Raw genomic sequence first — 20,907 nt, 5'->3', positions numbered from 1 at the left:
CAGCGCGGCTGATTGCCATTTCCACGTGGTGGCTGGTGAGCAGGAAGACTTGGCTCAGCTATGACTCGGGTGCATTCTTTTGGCAAAGTACAAGAGATGCAAAGTGGGATGTCCCCATGGGCACCCCCAGCAGGACCCCGGGCAGAGCAGAGCCCCAGAAAAGACGAAAGAAGCTACGATGCAATAGGCACAGGGCGCCTTCCCCAGCTGGGCATCTGCAGCAAACTTGGACATCTCTGTTAAAAAAATAAAACGGGAATGCGTGAGACGATGCCTATTTCTAGCTGTGGCTCCTCCCCTGTGCATTTGGCCTCCCCAGCGACTCAGTAATTCAAGGCTCTGCTTTTGGAGCTATAAACAGAGCCCAAGTGGGACTGCCATTGCTGAGCAGACGAACAAGGGCAGAGCCTGTGGGGGCAGGGGGTTCTGCAGCAGCAGCAGCAGCAGCAAAGGACCCAGAAGCGTGTGTACCTTTGCACCCTCCAGACAAGTGTTTACCTCCACAAAAGCAGCCAGTCCTTGCTAGCTCTGTAGGAACATTTCATTCCCATTTGTGAAGTAAACAAAGTGCTTTTTGCTGGGAAAGCATGGGATCTCCATCAGGTTACAGACTGGGAACGACGCCACCAACAGAGGTTTTCCCAGGCAGCACAGAAGTCAAGGACTTCCTCTCCTCCCCTCCAGCCATGCCTTCTGACCTTCCCACATCACCAGAGGAAGGGCGACTTCTGATGGGAGCACTTCTGGAGACTTGAGATGTGACATGGGACGTGATACGGGATGTGACACGATGTCAGCACACTGCAGGTGCTGCTAATCATCAGCACGGGTGACGGCAGCCACGTGGAGCTGGACTGCGAGGTCCTTGGGGTCCCTTCTACAGCAGGATCCTCCAGGACTCGGGGCTGTCAGGAGGAATGGGGACAATCCTTGGGCTGCGCAGCAGCGTGCTTTGTGCTTACAGAACCCCGTATGCACGTCCACTTTATGTGAACACAATGACTGGAAAACACTATTTTCCAGCCAGCATCTGCTAATTAAAATAAAAAGCAATGCCATACACTCTCTAGAGAGCTCTGGGCTGCTTGCATGGAATAAAAGAGACAAATGTTAACAATAACAGCAAGTCTCCAGCCCTGCCCTGATGAGAGAAGCCTCTGCTCCCAATGGGTTCCTTTGTTTGCAGCAACTTGCCTCCTCGTTCTGCATGGTAAATATTTAATGTGCCATCTCGGGCAGCCCGGCTGCTGGGAGAAAAGTGCTTTTTGGGTCTGTGTCTGTGGACCATGAGGCAAAGCAAAAAGTAGGGGTGAGAGCCACGGGGCCCAAAGGACACCTCACAGCCCATGGCAACGCTGGGTGCCTTGGGATGGATGTGCACACAAATGTCTGTGCAGGGAGCGATGCCATCAAACTGAGATGGAGTGTAAAACCAGGTAACAGTCAGGCTGTGACAAAAGTAGAAGGCAAAATGAAGAAAGTCCTGCAAAACAATGGTTGCAGCTCTGGTAATGAGAGAATGCAACGGTGCCTGCCTGTCCCAGCACCAAACCAGCACAGGGGGCTGAAGGCAAGGCAAGGATGGGATCAGCACGCACATGCTGAGCCCCACGGGCAGGTGCAGACACACGCACCTGAGGTGTCTCTGGCTGGGATCCCCAGGGCATGAGCCCAAAAATGCCTCCACCAAAGGAGGAACTGAAATTCTGCCGCTACAAAAGGAAGCTGCATGTGCTGGCACACAAAATATTAAATGTCTGCACACAGCTTTGAGCCGGGAACTTTGCCTTCTGGGTGCAGACTGGAGGTAATTTACCTGCCACCCCGGTCAACCCGAACAGCAAGCAACACACAGCCATGGCCAGCAGCCGTCAGGGACGTGCACATCCGGGCTGCAACCCCGCTGATTGCCTGCCTCCTCCACACACTCTGTCCCCAGGAAGTTTTCCTAGATAGTGACTGGGCAAAACGAATCAGGGGCCTGGGGCCCAGCCCTCTGCTCCTCGTGCTGCTGCATCACCCAGGCTGAGCTCATGGCAGCAGGACTGGGGTGTCCCGACTGCCCCAGCCAGATCCCTTTAGGATTGGGTGGGTTTAAATTGATTCTCTGCACCTGTGCATAGCAGACACTGAGCTGTAAAACTGGAGGTGCCCAAGGAGCACGGGGTCTCGCTGTGCCTCAACACACCCAGCTCCACCAGCACCTCCTTGTGCTGCCGTCCATGGCCCCACCTGCTCCCTGCACCCACTCTCTGAGTCCAGCATCACAGAAAAGCTTCAGTTATTTCTGCACGGATTTAAATAAAAAACCCCACCACCCTAGATTTCATTAAGGGAAAGGCAGACCTCATGCAGCTAATTTGAGAAGAGAAACTATTTTCTTTCACAGAGGCGAAGCCGTGGGGATGGAAATAAGTTCCTAAGTAAGACTCGCTGAAAGGAGCCGGGATGACTCATTTCTTCACTGCTGAAGCTGTATTCACTCCCAGGCACCTCTAATTCCTATTACAACAAAAGACACCGGGAGCATTGGGGATCACTCAGGACAAGGCACAAGAGCTCGATTTCCTGGAGATGAAAGAGCAGAGAATTAATCCCCTGTATCACCGGCTCCCCCAGGATGGGCTCAGCTGGCTTCATCCCTCACCCTCCACAGGCAGGAGCTATTTTTTCCTGTTCTTGCCAGTGTCAATATGTTTCTTTAAATATCTGTACAGAGAGGCTATATATATAGCAACACTGGTGCTTTGAAAGGAGCCTCATTTCCTGTGTAAGAACTGAAGTTCTTGGCAAAACTGCCAGCGGCTGCAGCATCTGAACCACAAAAATTGTTTTGTAAAAGCGAAGATGTCAGAAGCAAAATGGCATTTCCTCCATGAGGCCAAGTCACAACGGACCAGCTCCTGGGTGGAGAACGTCATGGTGCTCACTGCAGTGCATGCAATGAGGTTTGGAGTGCTTTGGGAACAGGGCTGCTCCCCAGTCATGCCCACCTGCAGAACTGGCTGCAGGATGTAATGGACTAGGCTTGGTGCAGCAGAAGATTGGATTTGGGATGGCAAGGGGTGGTAGCAGAGCTTGTATAGCAGGAGCTGGCACAGCACAGAGCTCCCAAGGATTCGTTTTGGGAGCTCAATGACCACTTGTGGCCGCACTGATGTCTTTCCATGAGGATTTCTCAGCCAGAAGCTGCTATTAGTGCTGGTCCTGCACCAGCATGGGGCTGTAAGGACCCAGCACACTGCACCTGCACGCAAGGCAGCATGGCAGCTGCAGTGATCAGCAATCTGTGTTTCTTCTCACCGGGAACAACTTGAAGAGAAGATATGTGCAAACTTTTCAGATTTCCTGGAAGGATTTTAAGCAAGAAACGTCTTCTCCTAACACTTGCTACAATCAGGAGAAAGCCCAGAAAATGAATGCCCAAGGCCATTGATGGGCACAGGATGTGGCACGAAGCACACAGCAGTCCCCTCTCCAATGCCAGGCACCACCTCCAGCAGCACCACTATCCCCAAGGGCACAACATGTATCCTAACATAATTCTGCTCCAGCCCTGCAGCACCAATGAGAACCACAACCATGACAACAGCCCTGTCCTGAGCCAGGCTGCATCGCAGAGGGAGAGCCTTAAGGCAGCCCAGGAGCATTCCCACAGCAAGCCACTCCTCGCTGCTGCACTGGACACCAACACCCATTGAGGAAGCCTCCACATCACCCCTTACCACGCACATTCACCCCTCTCCAGCATTTGGTTTCCCAAAGGAGGGAAGAGGCCATGCAGAAGCCCAGAGGCAGCTGGGCAGACGTGCTCAGGGTGAGGCAGGACACTCTCCCAGACAGTGATGTTTCCAGGTGATGCTCATCCCTACTCGCAGTGCTGAATACGTTCCTGGGGCTGGCAAAGCCACGGGCTGTGGGAGTGCCAGGGCAGCCGGTGGCACAGCAGAAGCTCTGGGTGGCTTTGTGTCCTGCTGTGACGCCCGTGCTCAGCTCCATCTGTGCGGGTCCTCCGCATCCCACAGAAATCCTTCCTCCTCCTGACGTCATCTCAAGATCTTGGCTCACCCAAGTGTTGAACATCTCATCTCTGCCAAGGCAGTGCATCATGTCCATGCACTGCGATAGCAAGATGTGCTCCTCGGCCCCATGCTGGCATGGGAACACCCACAGAAGAAGGAGCAGGGAGGAGAAGGGAAGCCAAGCAGGGAGGATGCCGAGGCACACACCCAAGGGAGGGTCCAGGCTTCAGTCCTTCCGCACACACCTCCAGCACAGGTGAGCCTTGGCACAGAAAGATGGTATGACATCCCATAACCACCACCAGCTCTTGGCGAGGTGCTCTCATCTCCTCTTTGATCACATGAGGTGATGGTGCCCAACCCCAGCAGCTGTTACCCAGATCACCACGAATCCTTCTGGCATGATTGTGGGGGGCTCTTTCAGCCCCAAATATTTTCCCAGCTGCCACGGGATGGGTGGGTTTGGAAGCAAGAAAGGGATGGGGCTGCGCTTGCAGAAATACAGGGAAAACATTCACTTGGAAAGCTGCTGAGCGTATGGAACTTCGGTTAAGAAAAGTCACTTTCCAATAAAGAAACAACAAAAAAAGCAACAGCATGAGGTTTCTACAATAAAACCTCAGAAAGAAGAAGTTTGACAAACATGGAAGATCTGAGGGGTGCCTCCAAGTTCCCTAAACTACAGAGAGAGAATTATGCAAAGGGAGCAGGGCAGGAAATTGCAGAGCTGACCGCCCACAGGAACTGAGAGCCACTCAGGGCCCAAGCCAGCACTGAGAACAGCTGCAGGGTCCTGTGCAGGAGGGACTCCCTGTGCCGCGCTCACCGCTGTGCCATCCTCACCTACCTGAAATCCTCACATTTCTCCTCCTGTGAGGCCGCTGGAGCTGCTCCTGGTGCACTGTCACCATGGAGCCAGCAGACCCATCCCGCTCCCCCTGTCCCTGCATCTCCCTGTGCTTTGTGCCTCACCAGGGGACCTCCACAGCTGTTTCCACACCCCTCATCCCCAAATCTTTCCCCCTAAGTGCCTGCACAGCCCTGCTCCCCCAGACAGCTCCCGCAGCAGGATCAGGGCCAGGCCCCACTGCTGCAGCACAGCCCAGGGCCACAACAGCGGTGTGCCAGCTGTGCCTGAGCCTCAGGGGTGACACCTGTGGGGGCCCAGACCGTGAACCCAACGGCTGCCCCACCAACAGGCCCCAAGGCGAGGGCACTATGGGCAGCATAGCCCAGACCACCACAGCCTCACCCAAGATGGCGGCCAGCTGCCCACCTGGCGGTGCTGCATGAGCTCCGCCCATTTGGGACAGCCACGCCCACCGGAACGGCTCCGCCCACCCAGGGCTGTGCTCTTCCACCACCTGGCTCATCCAACGTAGCCCCGCCCACCTGACAGGCCCCGCCCACTGGAGCTACTCCAGCACACCTGGCCCGACCGCTCCCATCCCTAAGCCCCGCCCACAGTGAGTAGCCCCGCCCACCTTCCACACCCCCGCCCAACCGGCACACCCTCGCCCACCCGCTGGCCCCGCCCCCGCTCTAGTCCCCGCCCCCCGGGGCGGCACCACCCGCCGGGGCCGCCCTGCCCGCACCTGGGCACGCTCGAAGCTCTCCCGCTCCGCCTCCAGGCCGCCGCCGCCCGCCCGCCGGCTCAGCACTCTGGGCAGCGGGTTGGCCGCCTGCCGCATGGAGCTGCTCACGCGGTCCATAGCCCCGCCGCGCCGCTCCTGTTCCGTCGCGCACTCGCCACCGCTCCGCTCGGCGCCGCCGCCGGCAGGGCTGCGCGCCATTGGCCAAGTTGTCTGCCACTCACGGAGCGGGCCGCTCCGCCCGCCCCGCCCGCTCCCCTCCCTGCTTCCGCCCCTTTACTCTCATTGGCTGCTCCTAACGCCATCAGAACTTGCTCTCCGAAGGGCCGGTCTCGAGCCGTGTAGGCGGCCAGCTCACGTGACCCTCTCCAGGCTCATCGGTCCGTCCGCACGCCGCTCAACACCAGATCTCGCCCCTCCAGAAGGGCTACGCCTCGGAGCTCCCGCCCTGCCCTGTGGTCCCGCCCCCAAGCAAACTCTCTGCGATGATTGGCTGCTGCGCCTGCCGCTCATACACTCCGTCGTCGTCCGCGGGCGTCCGCGCGTGGCGGCGATGGAGCGTGGCGCCCACTGGCGGGCGGGAGCTGAGAACGGGCACGGGGCGCCGGGGCTGTGAGGGACGGCGGGCAGCGGGGTGGGAAGGTGACGGGAACTTTCTATGACCTGGCTGTGCGCAGGGTTTCTGGGGCGGGAGGCGGCTGCAGGCCCCTCCGGCTGAGCAGGGGTTGGAGGACGCACGGCTCGCAGTACAGCGCTGTGTGGCCGCTCCGTGGTCGATCCCTGACGTTGGCCAAGGGAAGAGCGGGGAGCTGGGCTGGGAATGCACCAGCCGTGCTCTGGCACCTCAAAAGCAGATGTAAAATCAGCGTCCCCACTTCTGGCGACAGCAAAGCCATCCTGTCTGCCCCAGCAGAGGTGACAGGGACGATCCAGGAGGAGCTGCTTAGGATGTGGGTTGCCTGGAGCAATTGTGCAAGCAGTTGTGGACTGTGTAACTCAGTGCTGAGGTGTAATTTTCCGCTGAAACAGTTGCGGCGCACACAGCGCAGCCGTGAGCAGGCTGCTGGTGTGACACATTTGCACATCTCTGAGCTTCTCAGGTTCCCAGCTGCTGGGAAATGGCCAGCGCTGTGCAGAAGGCCGCCTCGCTCCCCGGCTTGTCTCTGTCCCCCTGTCTGCCTTCCCTCTAATGTGCTTTCTGGAAACCTGCCTCCTTCCTTGGGGCTGCACCCAACGGAGCTTTAATGGGTTTAGTTCAGCCACTCTTGCAGCAAGGTGATTAATAATTGAATGAATGAAGTCATTGCTGAATAGAGATGAAGGAAAGGATGACCACAGAGAAAAAGGGAGGAACGGTCCATTGGATGCCTGCCAGTCCCACGCCACTCTGCCTGGCTAGAAGCACCCTGCTCCAGCACAGCCCCCAGCAAGCAGGTCTGGGGCTGGAGGTTGGCTGCACCTTGCACCCATGTGAGGGATTCATGTCAGCTGCTGTCTCTCACTGAGATGCTTCTCTCTGTCCGTGGCAAGGTCCCCATTCTGGGACCTGGACTGCCCACTGTGGAGGTGCCTTGTCTGTGAAGGATTGGAGGAGGGCAGATGGATGCAAGCCAGAGCAGTCTCTTCCTACCAACTGCTCCAAGGCAGGGGCTGGAGCAGCATGGAGCCAGAACCAGCCCACGGTTGGCTGTTAAGAGCACTCTGTGGTGCTGCTGGGCTGTGCCTTGGAGCTTCGCAGCAATCTGGGGGTCTGCTTTCTGCTGGGAGCAGGTACCTTGCTGTTAGGCAGGTTATGAGATGCGCAGAGTGGGCGCAGGGCTGCCCTGAGTTGGTCTGCTCCTGTGCCTCGTGTTTCATTGGGAGGCGATGGGGGAGAGTTGGAAGTAAGAAAGGCAGAGGGAAGATGGGCTGGGCACCATTGCAGCTGCCCAGCAGCTCCTCAGAATCCACGGCTGGGTTTCCTCTGATCAGATGCTCCTTCTTGTAGCTCCAAGAGGCTTTGCTGTAGCCTGGAGGCAAAGGGCAAAGGAGAACCTGTCATGGCGGTGTCTGTGAGGACAGATACTTCTCAGCTTAATCTTGACCCAAAGAACCTGCAAGCCACAGGGAACAGGAAATAGCAGGAGAATGGCCAGAAGGGACATCAGGGGCTGTGAGCCCTGACCAGGCAAAGGAACACTCCGTTCCCAGGGCTGGGAGCTGCAGGCTCCCTGTCCAACCACCCTCCCCAGCCATAACTGGGAGAGCCCCAGGGTGCTGCTGCCACGCTCCTCACCCTCCTGTGGCCTGGCCCAGGCTCAGAGTGAGTACAGATTCCCCCTTGTTTCAGCAAGAAAATAGAGGCACAGAGAGCACCACAGTCCCTCCTCTGTTATCCAGCTGGCTGGGCTGAAGCAGGCGGGCACGGGGCTCTGTGCAAAGATCCTGCTCTTTTTGCCCTGGAGGTGAGCCCTCTAACAGGCTTCCACGCTTCTGGAGACATTCTAACACACAAAACATTGAGCTTCCTGAAGCAGAGAAGCCAGCCCTGGAGGGCACATCTGGAGGGAAGTGGCTGTGACAGTCCTCCCACAAATGCAATAATGGCACCACAAGTACAAACCTGGTGATGAGGCTGTGTGTACAAATATGGGATAAAAATGTTTTCTGAGCCAAAGTGTCCCATGTGTCGTGAGGTGAGGGCTGGGTCTTGGGTGCAGGGTGGTGGCTCAGACCCAGCAGGAAAGTTTTTCGCAAAGCAAAAGGCATGTGGAAGCCTCTAAGGCAGGTGGAGACTGCACATGAGGCTTTATTATCTTCTGATCCCATTTTTTGATACTTTGGGCAAAATTGCTGCTGCTGAGTCCTTGTCAGCTAAAGCCATCACAGAGCCTTTGTAGGAAACAGGCCTGGGCTGCTTCACGGGGCAGTGAGCAGGGAGGGGAAGGGATGGCTGTCCCTTAGCAGGGCTGTCACTGCCCAAGTGCACAGGGTGCTATGAAGCCTGAGGGCATCCTGTGCTCCCTACCTTCGTCCTGGGTGAGCTGCCCTACCTGAACAGGTTCTGCAAGGAGGGACACAAACCCAAGCATCATCAGGTGTGTTCTCTGCGCTAAAGCCTCAGCAGCTGCCTTCCCTTTTCCAGGAATCCAAAAGCAAAGCTGAGCATAGCTTACAGCTGCATTTTCAGGCCAGGAATTTGCTGGGCTGGCTGCCCAGGTGAGGATCTCGCTGGACGGCAGGGCCTGGAGGTGAGCAGTGCTTGCCATCTGCTGGACAGCTTCTCCACTGCAGGGCAGCCGCTGCAGCTTCGCGTTCAACCCTAGGCTGAGCGCGTCACATGCATTGCCTGTGCAGGGGTGCAAAAGGCTGCTCTCCCCCAGGGCAGGAGACAGCTTTGCTTCTGTTGTAAATCAGGACGTGATCATTGAGAGAAGTTTTCTGTATGACTTGGGGCGTGCAGGGTGGTGTGTGGGACCGCGTGACAGCAGACGCCTGGAGAGGTCAGGTCCCGGCTATCCCAGCGCTGGCGCTCAGCTGGTTTTCTGCAGTTTCTCTGACCCTCAGCTGCTGATCCTAAACCTGACCCTGAGTGCTACAGCTGCAGGGCAAACCAGCCCAGCCCCGGCAGGTTGGTGCCTGGTGCTCAGGGAAACCGGGACACATCCACATGGCTGTAATTTGGCAAAGGCAGCCTGGCGTTGGAGGTGCTTCCAATGCCTGTGGGGCTACATCCCAACACAGCAGCCCGCTCTCCAGGTTCCTGGTCTCAAAAGGAGGCTTTTCTAGGTGCCCTGCATGTACCCTGGGAAATGGCAGAAACTGCATTTCCTCCTTGCTGTGTGTTGAGAAATAGTTGGTGTTTTTCTGCTGACATTTACCCCAAATATTCATATTCATATTGCGGTAAATGTCAGCAGATATCCTGATATAGAAATTCCAGATCAAGGCTTTCGGTGCAGATTCACAGGAGCACCTTACAGCCCTGAAAGAGCAGCTGGCCCAGGAATTCCAACACGGGCAGTTCCTGCATGCAGTCAGGATCCGTGCGGGCTCACGGTCCGTCCAGCCCAGCAGCGATGCCTCCAGACGTGGGCGCTGCAGATCTCTTGAAGAGAAAGGCAGCTCTTCCTGTTGACTCCGTTGACTGCAAACAGCCTCCGGCCATTCTCATTTGACAGATTTTCTCGAGCCTGTTACTTTGAAATCCGTGCCCTGGCTCAGACACATGGGAATTTCCTTGTGATCCCCACGTCCCTCTGCAAGATCTCATCTGAGATCTCATCTGAGATCTTGCTTGTCTTTCTCAGGGCTGCAGCCACCGATTACCCCAATCCTTCTCCTGTTCCCAGCTGATCTGCTCCCAGTTTGAACCTGCAGTGGTGATGGGGCAGCTCCCAGGGGACCCTTGGTGAAACTCCACAAGTGAGTCAGAGTGGGGGAGCAGGCTGCCTCGGGGCTAAGAAAAGACTTCCTCCTGCATCCCAAAGCTCTTCTTGTAGTGAGTCCAAAGACACCACGTGTGGTTTCTATTGAAAGCTGAAACACCATACGGCAGAGGTTTTACAGACTCCATAAATAGCTGCTGTTTAGGATGTATGTTATGGAGGAGGCTTCAGAAATCAAAATATTTAGAGATTTGCATTATTTGTCTTGGCAGGAAGGAGCAACCAAGACTGAAATACAAAATCATCCTTCAAGGAAGGAATGGAGTTGGGGAAAACAGTAAAATGTGGGAATAACAGGTGTCAAAACCTCCAAGAATTCCCTCTCAATGAATGAGAGCAAGAAACACAGCCCAGTACATCTCACAGCAGCAAGAATTCATTCAAAACGCCTAGGCTCATGTATACTTCTGATAGAAAACACTGATTTTCAAAAGGAATCGTGACATTTCCATCAATATCATTTGAATATTGCAGGAACATTCAGAACACTCAGCTAAAATCAGCTCCAAGCTGGGCTGTGTCACTGTGAGCTGCATGATGTCTCCAGCTCATCCTCCATCCTGTTCCCTTTTCTATTTTGTTCTGGTCCCCATGTGGAGCTGTGCAACGGGAACACTCGGATTGGCCTGAATGGTGAACGTGTGTAGATGGTGGGTGTGAAAGCACTGGTGGAAATTACGGGAGCAGGGCTATGAGAGTGGGAAGTGTTGGTGGAGCATAGGTTAGCAGGTCAGTGTGACTCCAGAGTGTCACAGTTTTCTCATTGTCGTCTCATTTCAACTCATCTCATCTCACCATGTGGTTTCCCAGCCTGCCACTTGGTCAAATCTGTCTCCAAGCCTGTTTTCAGCACCCCCAGCCTCAATCTGCTGTCTACTGCTGCAGGAAAGTGAGTCAGCTTGGTCTGGTACCTAGGGCATGTCAGAGCATCCCATGTGGCATCTTTGGTGGCACATCCGTCAGTCATACGTGGCCAGGTTCACGGGGACATGGATGTGTGAGGGGCCTGCCAAGTCCACACAGCTCCTGCTTGTGCTTCACCCACCCCTTCCCCAGCATCCCTGAGCAGAAGTGCAGGATGACAGCAATCCCAGCAAAGGGGAAAGAGAGATACAGAGAAATAAAGGGATATGTCAGGGCCTGTACCGCTGCAAAGGCAAATCTGTGAGGCTGCACAGGGACTGCAGGATGTGGGCTGGGTTGGAGCAGGGAAGCACCCACATGTGGTTTTACCCTGGCCCAGTTTTGCTGATGCTTAGTAACACAGTGTTTTAGTGAAGCAAAAGGCTCTTGGCATGAGAGATCTTTCAGTGCCCTCTATCCCACTCCTTCTGAAAGGTCTGACTCACTAAGTTCTGTCGGTTGAGTTGTGGTGATGGTGATACCCTGGAGCACTTAAGAGCCTTGGGTCTAGAATAAGCTCTTCACCTGGTGCAGGGAATCTTTTCACTTCACTCATTGAGTCCCTCCTCTGGACCTCTACAAGGCCACCGTGTTGGGCAGTGGTTTCTCATGTCTAAATGTTCCTCCCCCACAGAGGAGCCCAGTGGCTGCAGCTGTGGTTGTTCAGCAGCCACAAACTGCGCCAGCACCAGCAATACCTTGCTCTTGCTCTTTCTCTGCATGCATGAGGTGTCATCCGTAAGCCTTTGCCTGGAGGTCAGCTGAGCCCTTCTGTGGGGATGTAACGTTTCGGAGAAGAGCTGCAGTGACACTGCTCCTGTCCTAAACGGCACCAGCTGAGCCAGCAAATCTCTTTTGTATGTCTATATGGCTGCTGGGATAATGCCAGGAGGATGTCAGTTCTACATCACTGGAACAAAATAATACCATAAGCCAAACTCCACCATACCAACATCCTAGTGAGCTTCTAAAACTCTTGGTGAAGGCTAGCAGTCAATTCTTGCATCCATGGATAACACAGTAGTATTTAAGCTCCATGGCATTTGTGGAAGTGCAATGTAGAAACAGAACCAGTTCCCTAATGAGTTGCTGCAAGCGATGGGACGGAGTTGGGAAGGACAGCTGAGGAGCCCGGACTTAGGACAGCACTGTGCTCTGCGTGGTTATGTGCTGGTGATGTCCTGGTTGCATGAAGAAAGCCCCATCACTCTGGGCAGTGCTGCAAGCAGGACACAGTGGCCGTGTGCCTCGCTGACCTGCTGAGCAGGCAGCCAGCACAGCTGGTGTGACCCATGGCTCTTCCTGCTGCCATGGCTGCAGAGTCCACTGCTCTGTATTTCTGTGATGCAGATATTCTAGATGTGTGTGCCAGCCATGCTCATTCCCTGTTGTCATGTGGCTTCTAGGCAAAATCTCATGAAACACTACTTCTAGGTTTTTGACTTCTAGGTTTTGGTCTGAGGAAAAAAAAAAAGAAGAGTTGGTCATATCCTGTTCCCTCTTATTTCAGAGTATCTTGTCATGGCATCACTTGCCACATCCGGGCACTACTGCCCGTCAGGGCTCTGGGTACTTCCCTTCACAGGATGGTGTAGGACTCCACACTCTTTGTACACACATAGAATTTCTTGACACAGCACTTCTTCCATTGTATCATGCTGTCTTTCTGCAGAATTTCATCATGTTTCCAGCCTTGTGCACCTTTATAGAGTGAGCTGAACCCAGGGATCCCACATCAGGCCCAGTGAAGGACCTGTGCAGCAGTCTAGCCTGACTCCTACAATTAATCTCCACCAAACAGGAACATGAAGTCCTCCACAGCTGCCATTGCTGTTCTCATTGTGGCTGCTCTCTGCTACCAGGTCTCCTCAAGTCCACGTGAGTGCAAGCTCCCCACTCTGTAGGAACTCTCTTCTTGCTCTTTCTGCTGCACAAGTCCCAGTAATTCTTGTTGGCTCTCTCTTCTGAGCACCTGCTGTAAGAAAGGAAAGGCACATCTTGCTGCTCTTTGCTTTGCTGAGGGAAGGGTGACTGGTGGTAGACTGTGGTGGGAGCAGCACCTTCTTCAGTGTGGCCCTTCAGGTCCTGCAAGCCTGCTTCTCCCTGCTGGCACTGCTCCTGGTCTGGCTTTAATCAGAAAACCTCTCTTCTCTCCCAGTTGCTGTCAGGCCCCGCGGACCCTGCTGCTACAATTTCTTAAACAAAGCGCTTCCCCCAAGCAAGGTGGTGATGTATGAGTACACAGGAAGCGGGTGCCCCTACCGTGGTGTGATGTGAGTATTTCTGCCCAGACCCCAGGGCTGCCCACTGAAAGGTGGCAGCACCAAGAAACCCCACATGGCATGGCAAAGGGCATAAGCCGGATGGGCTCTGCCACGTTAGGAGAATTACCTGGAAGTTTTGCAGGGGCCAATCTCACATCCCAAACAGCTGGCTTCTGGTCCTCCCTGTTATTTCTAAGCAGGTTACCTCCACCAAGATAGAGAGTCCCAGGCAGGACAGCGTGCTGGCTGGGGAAGGCGGCTGGGGGGGGGTGGCTTTCTCCTCTAAGCAGCAAGGACATCTATGATGATATTGAGCTCACCCCTGTGAGTCTGCAGAGCCGCCGTGCAGTTACAGAGGTGTCAGCTTGGTGGAGTCCCAATGGCAAGGAGCATGCAGTCGCCCAGCCCTGCTCTCCCTTTTCCTCCACCCATTAACTGTGTTTCCTTCTGCAGATTCACCACGGTTGAGAAGAAGACGTGCTGTGCCAAACCAGAAGAGAAGTGGGTTCAGGATATCCTGAACGTGGAGAAGCACAAGGACAGCAGCCAGTGAGCTGTGCTCCAATCCCTTCCAGCATCACAGCTGCAGCCCTCTCATGGGCACCTCCCATCACAGCCCTGTCACCTCCTTGCCCGTGCATTTGGCAGACTGCTTGCAGACTGTTTTACAGACTCTGTACATACTCTTATTTATTTACCTACTTAAGTGTATGCAAAAGCATTTCTACTTCTTGGGGACAAACCTGTCACTGTGATTTGTACCAGCTGTCTTTCGGTTGGCTTTGCGATATAAAAGCAAAGGAAAGCTGCCCTTCGTCCAGCTGTCTCTCTGTCAGGCAGGGCCAGGGCCCACAGGCCGCACCTGACCCCGTCGCTGCCCCATGGCTGCAGGCCACGCAGGGGCTGGGCAGCACCACCGGCATCCCCGCCACCGCAGGGCCTGCTGCCGCCGCGGCCGGCGGAGCCCCATCTCGTCCCACTGGGGTCGGGCCGTTTGTCCCGTTTTCCCCGCAGGCCTTCGCTTTCACTTTCACCCTCCGGGCAGGGAAGGCCGCAGCCCTCAGGGCCGCCCCGCTGGCGCCGCGCTCCGCCCACGGCCGCCGCTGCCCCGGCCGGGTGCATCGTCCAAGGCCACGCGCGGCGCTGCTGCCGGGCCGCGGCGCCCACCATGGCGCTGTCCGAAGCCCTGGAGCGGCTGCACGAGGAGGCCGTCTGCTCCATCTGCCTGGAGTACATGAGCGAGCCGGTCAGCGTCGACTGCGGGCACAACTTCTGCCGCGGCTGCATCGGGAAGCACTGCCAGGACAAGGGCTTGTGGAACGACGCGCCCTTCTCCTGCCCGCAGTGCCGGGCGCCCTGCCGCCGCAGCAGCCTGCGGCCCAACCGGCAGCTGGCCAACATCGTGGAGAGCATCCGGCAGCTGGGGCTGCGGGGCGGCGTGGGGACGGGAACGGGGGCGGAGAGTGGGAGCCCGCTTTGCCCCCTGCACGACGAGCGCCTCAAGCTGTTCTGCGAGGGGGACGAGCAGCCCATCTGCGTGGTGTGCCGGGAGTCCCAGCAGCACCGCTCGCACGCCGTCTATCCCATCGAGGAGGCCGCGCAGGTGTACAAGGTACGGGCACCCCTCTGCGAACGGCCCCGGGCACCGCTGTGGGTGAGAATGGCGGCAAAGCGAGTGGCAGCCACTGTGCTGCGGGTGCCGGGGCTGAGGGTGGACTTGCTGCCTCCTAATGCAAGGGGCACCGTGCCCCCGTCGGCCCGTGTGCGTGGGACAGCCTGGCTCCCTGCCCTGCAAACAGTCAGGGCGGTGGGGTGTGGAAATGCTGGCTCCCAAACACCATGTCCCAGCGTCGTGGGGGTACCCAAATGCCACGTCTCTGCGATGTGGGAGGCAGTTCGCTCGCTCTCTGAACTGAAATAGCGAGGAAAATAGGGAAAGACCCGAGCTGCTTGGAGGGGGTTAACGCTGTGAGCAGAGTGAAGAGAACAGCTGCTGGGAATGGGTGCCAGAGATGGCACTGCCTGGCACAGGGCCGTGTCCCCCTGCTGCATGCTGGCACCAGCAGCTGTGAGCTCAGGGGCTGGGCAGAGCATGCAGGGTGGGGAGGGCCGACCTCGCTTCTGCTGTTTTCAGGTCAAACTCCAGAAATCGCTGGAGCAACTTTCCAAGGAAGTGGAGGATATGAAGAAGCGTGAGTCAGAGGCGAAGATGAAAACCCAGGAGTGCAAGGCAGGTGCTCGGTTTGTCTGTGAAAGAATGAGCTTACATAACATCAGGAATTTAAAAAATCCGGAATGGTCTGGGGCTGTGAATCCAGGATGGGACATGTCCCATGTGCTGCTGCTGTAGGGAGGACCCTGCCAGGGAGCCTGAGCCATCATAGCTGGCAGAGCCACAAGCACGGCGCCGGAAACCAACATCAGTGAGTGTGGAAACTGCAGTGAATGCGATCCTGAGTAAATTAAAAAGCCCAGCTTGGGAAAAAAAAAGCAGCATTCCAGCTCCAAGGAAATTGTGGGGGCTTGTGTGCCAGTTCAACAAATAGATGCTTTCTGTTTGCGTTTTGCTTGAGTGAAAAGCAGGTGTGAGACACACAATCAGCTCTGCTCCAAAGCACTAGAGCTGAAATTGTTTTCATTACAAAAATACAAGCAAATTACTGCTCCTCTGCTTTACCCCAAGCAGCCCTGGGGGCAGAACAGCAGCAAAACAGAGGCAGTTTAGGCCTAGAAGGAAACATAACTGCAAAAAAGGAAATGAAACTTCTGGCTGGAGCTTTCCCTTGCTGACCTGATGATTAATCAGCTTTGGCAGGGAAAACAGGTTTCTCAGTGCTCTCCCAGTTATCTGTGTGGGCTGTCACTAGTGATGGAGTTTGGGGGTGCTGCAGTGCACCCACCATCCCCCTCAGGCACTGCGTTGTGACAGAGCTTTGTCCCACCCCCACCTGAGTCAAGGCCGTGGGGTCACCGCCAGGCTGCCCCGGCTTCTGTCCTGCTTAAGTAAAAAGGAAAAAATGTCCCCAGCGAGTGCTGGGCTTGCAGTCCTGGCTTATCAGGAGTTTGTGAGTCAGGTCTTCAGCATGCTTAGATGAAGAGGAAATGCACTTTGATTTCCTCTCATTTACCCTCTGGGCTTTGAGGCTTCCTGGTCCTAGTTAACCCCAGCATGTTTTTCTGCAGTTGGTTAACTTTTGGGCTTTAGGTTTTGAGCCAGATGCCAAATATTAAGTGTTGGGAAAAAATTTTCTCAAGCACTGCAGCCCCCACCTGTCACCACTCCTCTCATCTCCGTGTTCAGCGAGGATTCTCAGTGACCCAGGAAGTCCTGCCTGGTTTCTTCCAATCCCTACCCACCCCACCCCTGGGTGTTGTCACGTTTTGGCAGGATTGCAAAGCAGAGCTCACCCTGAGCCTGGCACGCAGGCAAGTTGATTTTATCTCCTGATAAAATCCCGCCCAAAACCCCACCTGACACCTGGTTACGTCTCCATAGACCCCTGTGCTGCACTCAGATATCTGTGGGCATCAGAGGTCCAGCTGGTCACGGCTGTGCTTCTGTTGGATGTCAAGAGGGAACTCTGGCTAGGTCAAACCACGGCATTTATCCCTTGGCTCTTCTTTTAAATAAACACAGACAAAAATGCAGCGGTTTCCTGCATGCTGGGCATAGCGCTGGGCTCTGACTCAGCTGGCTAACACTGCCTGCCTTCGCTGTGTGCATCTTTCCTATCACAAGGAGAAAGTGAAGAGAAAGCGGGAGACGATTGTGTGCGAGTTTGGGAAGCTGCATCAGCTGCTGGCTGATGAGGAGAAGCTGCTGCTTCAGAAGCTGGAGGAGGAGGAATCACAGATTCTGGTGATGATCTCTGAAAACCTGGCCAGGGTGACAGAGCAGAAGTGCTTGCTGGTTGAGCTGATCCGGGAGATAAAGGAGAAGATGCAGCAGCCGGTTGAGGAGCTGCTCAAGGTCAGGCTCTGCCACCAGCCCTCTCAATTGTCCCCAGCCTCAGCCCCAGGCCTCTGCTGTGTGGCCAGGTGGTTGGGGCCAGTCTGGAGTGACATACCCAGAATGGCTTTTCTCTTCTAGGACATGAGATGCATCCTGAGCAGGTGGGTACCTGTGCTCCTTCCACTTACAGTCCCAGCTGCCTCCTGGCTCTCAGTATCTCTGTCTCCCAGCCCAGTGTTCCACTTGTCCTCTAAAGACAGAGTGCCAAGGCTGGGGTCTGAAATTTAAGTGGCTGCAGAACCCTCCTCTTCCAGGGCCTCAGAACTGAGGTCTTGTCTGGCCTTGTGGGGTGTGAGATGTGAGATCTGTCCCCTCCTAAGGGCCGTGCTGCCAGGTTGGCCTGTCTCCTCCATTTCCCAGGCACCCCTACTTGGCAGTGGCTCTGCACATCCCTGAGATCCATTTCTTGTGCACCAGTTCACTCTGGATCAAAGGTCCCATCGCATTTACTACCAAGTAGTCATTCCTGGTGCTTTGTCATGGCTGAGGAGTTCAAGGGAGGGAATGCATCTGTGCAGCCAGGTGAAAGGCATCAGAAAGCTTCATGATGCTGCAGAAGAGTTGTGCAGTGGGCACTGAATATGGTCCCCAGTATTGCTCTCCTTTCAGGTGTGAAACAATGAAGTTTCAGGCCCCCAAACCTGTGTCTGTGAACTTGAAGGAGGACTACAGCATCCCAGAGCGCTGCATGGGTATAAGACACATGCTGAGGAAGTTCAAAGGTGAGGATCTGCTTCCAGCTCCCTGTGCGTGTGGTCATAGCCCCTGCCCTGGGACGTGGGGAAGTGTTGAGTGCATCCCTGACACACAGGAGGGCTGCTGGTTGGGGTGGGATCGTGGTTGAAGCCTTTGGCCCCCGCAGGCTCTGCAAGAGTCTGTGCAGGAGTCCATCCAGGTTCAGGCTCCTCTTTAATGACATGACTTCAGAGCAGACCCCGTTTCAGACCAGGTTTTTTTTGTTAGCACCAGTGCTGTGGGTTTTTTTTTTCCCTCTAACACTACACTGGAGTTAGAGAGTTTTCTTCTCAGATTTTGGATGACATTACCAGTTTGCTACAGGTGGGTTCAGGCTGGTTCCCATGGTTGGAGAGCTTTCTCCTTCTAGTCTCGGGTTGGGAGGGCATTGCTTACACACTCTTGTTTTCACCATTACTTATTAAGCTATACCCTGAATGCCAGGCTGCCCTGGTTGTTCCCATTCTGCAGCCACATGCCAACTTGCTTTGACATGGTTTACAGCTGAAATGATTTTTATGAATCACACTTCCCCAGGCCAGCAGCCCCACGTGGCATGCGAGGCATAAGGCGGTTACACACAGCTGGCAGCTGGGACTGGGGCTCTTCAGCATCTCAGTGACAGACTCACAAAGTCCTTTTGTCCTTCTCCCTTCTCTCCCACCAGTGGATGTGACTCTGGACCCTGAGACAGCTCACCTTGAGCTCACCCTGTCTGAGGACCGCAAGAGCGTGCGGCGTGGGAGCAGGAAGCTGTTCCTGATGTTTTTTGACAGCCCCAAGAGGTTCAGCTGTGTTCCCGTGGTGCTGGGGCTGCAGGCCTTCTTCTCGGGCCGCAGCTACTGGGAGGTGCAGGTGGGAGACAAGCCGGAGTGGGGCCTGGGGCTGTGCAAGGAGGCTGCCTGCCGGAAAGGAAACATCGTCTTTTCCCCCCAAAATGGCTACTGGGTGCTGCGGCTGCAGAACGGTGCCTATGAGGCCCTTACCTGCCCTGTCTCCTGCCTGACCCCGAGTGTCAGACCCCGGTGCATTGGCATCTTCCTGGACTATGAGGCAGGAGAAATCTCCTTTTACAGCGTGTCCGACCGTTCCCACCTTTACACCTTCACCGACAAGTTCTCGGGGAAACTCCGGCCTTTCTTCTACCTGGGCTCCTTTATGGGGGGCAGAAATGCAGAGCCCTTGGTGATCTCCTGGATGAGGGACACGCAGGGGACCAGCTGTGTCGTCCTGTGACAGGGACAGGCAGAACTGTGGGGGCACAACGAGCTGCTCGGGTGAGCAGGAGGTGCTGGCTGGCAGTTGCTATGTGTGTAGCATGGAGTGGGGATCCAGCCAGGACCATGCTGGGATTGTAGCACCTGTTGTCCACCGGTGCCTTACTGCTCATCCACAGGCTTCTGGTGGTGGGGGCTCACAGCCTGCTGTGTTGTGATGCTTTGGGTATGCGTTGTTCTGACATGAGGCAATAAAGAGATGATCTGGCGAGCCCTGAGCCGTTAGCTGTGCATTTCTGTGGCGCATCCATCCCTGCTGGTTAACCCCAAACCCTGGCTGACACCCAGCATTTCAATGCTGAATTCTGGAACATGGAAAAAAGGTCCTTGTGCACTCACTGGCTTTTAAGCAGCAAGAAGCCCTGCTACTGTCAACCCCAGAGGACCATGTGTATTGTCCAAAGAGTGCTGTGCTGCTGGCCATGGCCCAGGGAGGACCTCCACAGCAGCGTTCTCCCAGGTGGCAGCTCTCTTGTTCTTCAGCTCAGCTGCTGCATCAGCCAGTGATGCTCACTGAAAGCATCCAGGGGCTGGAGGTGCTGCCCAGCAGCTATGCCCTGAGCAATGGAGACAGAAATAATGAAGCATCTTAATTTAGTGACTGATTCAATGAGAATAAAATAAGATTTGATAAGGAATGGTTTCAGATGTTTGGTACAGTTTCTTTGGGGGTGTCTAGCTGGAGATTAGGAGACTCCTAGTGAAAAGTGGCCCTGGATGCAGCTCTGCAATTCCTCTCAGCTGGTTTTTGGTACTTCTTTTTTTTGAGTCCCACCCAGCTTCCCTTGACTGCAGGATCTCTCTCTTGGGGCTGCACAGCAGAGAGGAGAGCACATCTACATGAGGCTAGTCCCAGATCTGCCACGTCCCAGGAAGGGTTTTGGTGGACTCTGCACCTCTTTCTGACCTCCAGGAGGATCTTAAAGATAGAGGGTATGAAAAACTATGGAAAGGATACGACTTTGAGGGCTTGGTAGAGGACTGGAAGCTGAGGCAGCTGAGCACAGCCAGGGAAACCGCTGCGTAGGGTGGCAGATGGGAAGAGACCAGGCTGAACATCACCAAGATGACAGGAGATGGGGACGCTGAAGCTCACCAGGAAGCAAGAGCAACAAAGTGCCGGACGAGGAGCACTACTGCAGGGCAGGAGGGATGAGCAGCTATTTCAGACGAAACAGGAGGAAACGCAATCAGAGGTCTTGCAAATATGCAAGTGTGCAATGAGGGAACAAGTGAATGGCTGAGCAGAAAGGATGTGAGCTCACTCTGTCACAACGTCCAGTGTGTTCCTAGAAGTCATGAATCTGCATCTCCATGGAAGGAGAGTAAAGGTCCAAGGCATGAGATATCTCTGAATATGCCGTGCAGTTTTCCATTTCGTGGAATCACCTGCAAGTAAGAAACCACTCTGGGTTGACACCACTGTCCTGAGATGCCCAGACCAGATTGCCATGGGTAGAGAGAAAATTGGGAGCACTGGGACCTAGCTTTTAGACCTCCCTGCTGACTTAGTGCTACAGCTGTTTCCAAAGCTGCTTGCAGACTGGTTTTCTAAGTCATGACTTAGCTTGCTCAAGTCCTCTGTGGAAACACTTCTGCTTATAGACAATTGGAAAAGACCTTCAAGGTCATGAAATCCAACTATCAGCCTGACCTATCCAGTCCCATCACTAAG

At 55.1% G+C, this 20,907-nt stretch overlaps 3 protein-coding genes across 3 annotated transcripts in view; 2 read left to right on the top strand and 1 right to left on the bottom strand.

Annotated features, from left to right (window-relative positions):
* HIP1 (huntingtin interacting protein 1) overlaps positions 1 to 5,774 on the bottom strand; it is a 34,258-nt gene extending 28,484 nt beyond the window's left edge. The window contains exon 1 of the mRNA XM_052688779.1: positions 5,618 to 5,774. Within this exon, the coding sequence (XP_052544739.1) occupies positions 5,618 to 5,734 (117 nt within the window). The 5' untranslated portion in view covers positions 5,735 to 5,774. The remainder of the gene's footprint in view (positions 1 to 5,617) is intronic.
* Positions 5,775 to 12,281: 6,507 nt separating this feature from the next.
* LOC128083566 (C-C motif chemokine 4 homolog) lies at positions 12,282 to 13,989 on the top strand. The gene is made up of 3 exons (XM_052688961.1): positions 12,282 to 12,822; positions 13,103 to 13,217; positions 13,662 to 13,989. Exons 1-3 carry the CDS (start codon positions 12,750 to 12,752, stop codon positions 13,759 to 13,761), a joined length of 288 nt encoding a protein of 95 aa, XP_052544921.1. The 5' UTR covers positions 12,282 to 12,749; the 3' UTR covers positions 13,762 to 13,989.
* Positions 13,990 to 14,327: 338 nt separating this feature from the next.
* On the top strand, positions 14,328 to 19,443 carry LOC128083565 (E3 ubiquitin-protein ligase TRIM39-like). The gene is made up of 6 exons (XM_052688960.1): positions 14,328 to 14,820; positions 15,343 to 15,438; positions 16,948 to 17,178; positions 17,299 to 17,321; positions 17,830 to 17,942; positions 18,623 to 19,443. The coding sequence occupies exons 1-6, from the start codon at positions 14,377 to 14,379 to the stop codon at positions 19,189 to 19,191; spliced, it is 1,476 nt and encodes a 491-aa protein (XP_052544920.1). The 5' UTR covers positions 14,328 to 14,376; the 3' UTR covers positions 19,192 to 19,443.
* The last annotated feature ends 1,464 nt before the right edge of the window (positions 19,444 to 20,907 follow it).

Source organism: Tympanuchus pallidicinctus, unplaced genomic scaffold (genome assembly GCF_026119805.1).
Source record: "Tympanuchus pallidicinctus isolate F22 unplaced genomic scaffold, pur_lepc_1.0 scaffold24, whole genome shotgun sequence".
Lineage (NCBI taxonomy): Eukaryota > Metazoa > Chordata > Aves > Galliformes > Phasianidae > Tympanuchus > Tympanuchus pallidicinctus.
Note: the sequence above shows the minus strand (reverse complement) of the source record. Positions and strands in the feature narration are given on the sequence as shown.

Coding starts and splice junctions, on each gene's coding strand:
- LOC128083566 (XM_052688961.1), top strand. CDS start 12,750: ATGAAGTCCTCCACAGCTGCCATTGCTGTTCTCATTGTGGCTGCTCTC. Junction 12,823..13,102: donor CCAGGTCTCCTCAAGTCCAC/GTGAGTGCAAGC, acceptor CTTCTCTCCCAG/TTGCTGTCAGGCCCCGCGGA. Junction 13,218..13,661: donor TGCCCCTACCGTGGTGTGAT/GTGAGTATTTCT, acceptor TTCCTTCTGCAG/ATTCACCACGGTTGAGAAGA.
- LOC128083565 (XM_052688960.1), top strand. CDS start 14,377: ATGGCGCTGTCCGAAGCCCTGGAGCGGCTGCACGAGGAGGCCGTCTGC. Junction 15,439..16,947: donor TGAAAACCCAGGAGTGCAAG/GCAGGTGCTCGG, acceptor TCCTATCACAAG/GAGAAAGTGAAGAGAAAGCG. Junction 17,179..17,298: donor CGGTTGAGGAGCTGCTCAAG/GTCAGGCTCTGC, acceptor TTTCTCTTCTAG/GACATGAGATGCATCCTGAG.